General features: G+C 54.7%; 1 protein-coding gene across 1 annotated transcript; it reads left to right on the top strand.

Moving 5' to 3' along the window:
* The first annotated feature begins 608 nt into the window (after positions 1-608).
* On the top strand, positions 609-2,297 carry LOC119317390 (GDSL esterase/lipase At1g29660-like). Its single transcript, XM_037591835.1, has 5 exons — positions 609-1,012; positions 1,119-1,255; positions 1,338-1,559; positions 1,675-1,942; positions 2,032-2,297. The coding sequence occupies exons 1-5, from the start codon at positions 694-696 to the stop codon at positions 2,247-2,249; spliced, it is 1,164 nt and encodes a 387-aa protein (XP_037447732.1). The 5' UTR covers positions 609-693; the 3' UTR covers positions 2,250-2,297.
* Positions 2,298-2,514: the final 217 nt, after the last annotated feature.

Below are 2,514 nucleotides of genomic sequence, written 5' to 3'. Positions count from 1 at the left end.
AGTCTGTGGATTTTAGAAAATAAAACGGAAACGAAAAAAAGGAACAGAAAATAGGAAAACCCTGTTAGAAGCTTTACAAAACCGACTAAAAAAGCTTCTAGAAGTTTCACAAAACCGGATGATGTAGCTTCCATAAAAAAAAAAGGCAACCTACATGGGCCAGCCCATTTCCTATGTGCCCTTGAAGTGCGCCATTTGTAAAAACGCCTGCAAGTGAGGCCTGAAGCGCCAAATACAAAGTGGGATGACAAGGCCAGAGGGATGAGTGTCCTGTGGTAGTAGATGCTCTACCTAGTGCTAAATCCGAACGCAAGCTCCAAACGTGTCACTACAGTTACGATTTGGTCCCATGCACCCAGCTGGTCCGTCCTAAGCCGCACCAGCTGCGAGTGTGTGGCTGCCAGGCGTCTCCGTCGCGGTTCCTCGTCTCTGGCCTCCAGCCAGAGCACCCTTCTGCAGGCCCGCACTTGTTTAACAACGATCTCGAATAAAATTTGTTTGATTTCGTTTGAATACACGGCCGTGTTCTACAGCTTCAAACCTCTTTAAAAGATGCATACTGAGGACACGCAGTCAGCTGAAATTACAAGAGGTAGACAACCCTCCAAAACACCAGCTAGCGGGCGATACACTCGATGAAAACTGCTGGGTAAATCCTGCTCCCTGGGACCTATATATACCTCATGACGTACCATGAAACATTCAGCACCACACAGAGTCCCAGGTACAGCAAAGCAGCAGAGCCTCCAGATGGCCAGCCAAACCGCCTCATACGTGGTCGTGGCCCTGTGCCTGCTCGTGCTCGTGGCGAGGCATGCCGAGGCGAAGCAGCCCCGGCTCGTCCCCGCGATCTTCGTGTTCGGTGACTCCACCGTCGACGTCGGCAACAACAACTTCCTCGGCGGCACGCGCAAGGAGGGCAAGGCCAACTTCCCGCAGTACGGTGTGGACTTCCCGACCACCAAGCCCACCGGCCGGTTCAGCAATGGCTTCAACACGGCAGACCTGCTAGGTACTACGTGCATTGCAGCTCTTCGATCGGCAGTCACTTCCTTCATCACGAGTTGTCGAGTTCGATCGGCAATGCTTAACAAATTACACCATTCGATGATGAACAGCTCAGCTCCTTGGCTTCCCCCTGAGCCCGCCGGCGTACCTCTCCCTGAATAGGCGCACCGTCAGATCACAGATGTTTAAGGGCCTCAACTTCGCTTCAGCGGGGTCCGGACTTGGGGATCACACCGGCCGCTCAGTGGTACTACCACATTGTTAGCCGTTACGAATTATCTTTCATTTCAACCATATGACATGATCTGAAGTCTGAACATTATGTGCAGGTTGGTGAGGTCATCACGATGACCCAGCAGGTGGAGTCCTTCGCGACGGTTGTCAAGCACATGCACCAGAGCTCAGGGTCGAGGAGAACGGCCAGTCTCCTCTCCAAGTCCATCTTCTTCATCAGCACCGGCAGCAACGACGTGTTCGAGTACTCTTTCTCCCGCAGCAACGACAGGAAGTTCTTGGCCGGCCTCGTCGCCGCCTACAAGGACTATCTGAAGGTACCACTACGTAGTAGTACTCAGCAAATCAGTTAGCTAGTCTGCAGTTGTGTTCATCTCCACAGCATCAGACGAACCACAAGAACTGCAAATTGACCTGTGAAATTCTGCGCAGGCACTCTACCATCTGGGCGCGAGAAAGTTCAGCATCGTCAGCATCCCGCCGCTGGGCTGCACTCCGTTGCAGAGGCTGCGCCGGCTGGAGCAGATGGGCACGCAGGGCTGCTTCGACCCACTCAACGATCTCTCGCTCGGGTCATACCCGCTGCTGGCCGCGATGATGGAGGAGCTGGCCCACGAGCTGCCTGGCATGGCCTACTCCCTCGGAGACGCCTTCGCCATGGTCTCCTTCGTCTTCGCCAACCCACATACGCCCGACTGGAGTAAGCAAATCGCCTTGGCACGGCTCCTTGCCTGTGCAAATACCCCGTGGATCTCTTCTAACTGTGATTTTGCCGGCCTGCTCTTGTAGGCTTCACGGAGCTTGAGGCGGCGTGCTGCGGCGAGGGTCCGTTCGGGGCGTCGGGGTGTAACCAGACGGTCCCGCTGTGCGGCAACCGCGACAGCTACCTGTTCTGGGACGCCAACCACCCGACGCAGGCCGTGTCCACCATCGCCGCGGAGACGCTCTTCGCCGGCAACCACACGTTCGTCAAACCCGTCAACGTCCTCCAACTGACCAAGCTGTGACCGTGCTCGTGCGCGAAATTTATAGCGATATGTATTTTGTCTTCTCTATTATCGTCTAAATAAGAGTAGTCAGATAATATAGGGCTACCGGGTAAGAGAACGGACGTTTGGTGGCCGAGCTGCCTGCAGGCCGGAATCTCGCGCATGCAGTATAGCGCCGCGATGTGTGCGTGCCTATTGTCTCGCGGGTATACGGTAGATAGTAAATGCAAATACATGTGTGCCGTCGGCTGATGTGCTAGCGCTGTACGTGGGCCTCTAGTGT

This window comes from Triticum dicoccoides, chromosome 6A, assembly GCF_002162155.2.
Source record: "Triticum dicoccoides isolate Atlit2015 ecotype Zavitan chromosome 6A, WEW_v2.0, whole genome shotgun sequence".
Taxonomy (NCBI): domain Eukaryota; kingdom Viridiplantae; phylum Streptophyta; class Magnoliopsida; order Poales; family Poaceae; genus Triticum; species Triticum dicoccoides.
This window is presented reverse-complemented; position numbering and strand designations above follow the sequence as displayed.